The following is a 624-nucleotide window of genomic DNA, read 5'->3' on the forward strand; positions in this document are numbered from 1 at the left end:
GGTACTTTGCGAAGGCTAAGAGGAACCTAAATACTCTAAGACGCAGTTTCGATCAAATCAAATCAAATCAAATTAGCCGATGATAAAGAACTGGTTTATAGCAACGTACCTCATCATGTACTTCTATAGGTTTAAAAGGGAAGACTCACTGGGATGAACTAAGGCGAAATTGACGCGAACTCCTATATATAACTACATTTTGAGTTGCCAGCGTCGGTATTTGGTGTAACTCTGATATAGTATTTCCTGTCCAGCATATACTCTGAGATTGAATTATTTAAGATCTATAATTTTTTTCTCTTTCCCTCTTTCACTCTACTTCAACAAAAGAGAATACATTTTCAGTTAAATGCTAAGTTATCCCGCTAACGTTACCGCACAACCTGACAACCCGGACAAAAAATCACCACAGGATCCTGATGACGTATCCGTGACGTCACCAAAGTGCGAACGGAACGCTGGCTTGGCGGAAAAACGCAGGGAAACCCGGAAAGCTAAGGGTGATATTATTAAAATAGAAGACCGTTTTCTGCGGCCTGTGGGATTTTCCTTGATGTAATTAAACTCTTCGTAGATGAGGTAACCTTTTCTCTTGAGATTTTAGTTGCCTAATGATGTTTATGA

At 39.4% G+C, this 624-nt stretch overlaps 1 protein-coding gene across 1 annotated transcript in view; it reads right to left on the reverse strand.

The window, feature by feature from the left end:
• LOC119589100 (phenoloxidase-activating factor 2-like) overlaps positions 1–241 on the reverse strand; it is a 9,701-nt gene extending 9,460 nt beyond the window's left edge. The window contains exon 1 of the mRNA XM_037937677.1: positions 110–241. Within this exon, the coding sequence (XP_037793605.1) occupies positions 110–117 (8 nt within the window). The 5' untranslated portion in view covers positions 118–241. The remainder of the gene's footprint in view (positions 1–109) is intronic.
• Between the last annotated feature and the right edge of the window lie 383 nt (positions 242–624).

Source organism: Penaeus monodon, chromosome 25 (genome assembly GCF_015228065.2).
Source record: "Penaeus monodon isolate SGIC_2016 chromosome 25, NSTDA_Pmon_1, whole genome shotgun sequence".
NCBI lineage: Eukaryota > Metazoa > Arthropoda > Malacostraca > Decapoda > Penaeidae > Penaeus > Penaeus monodon.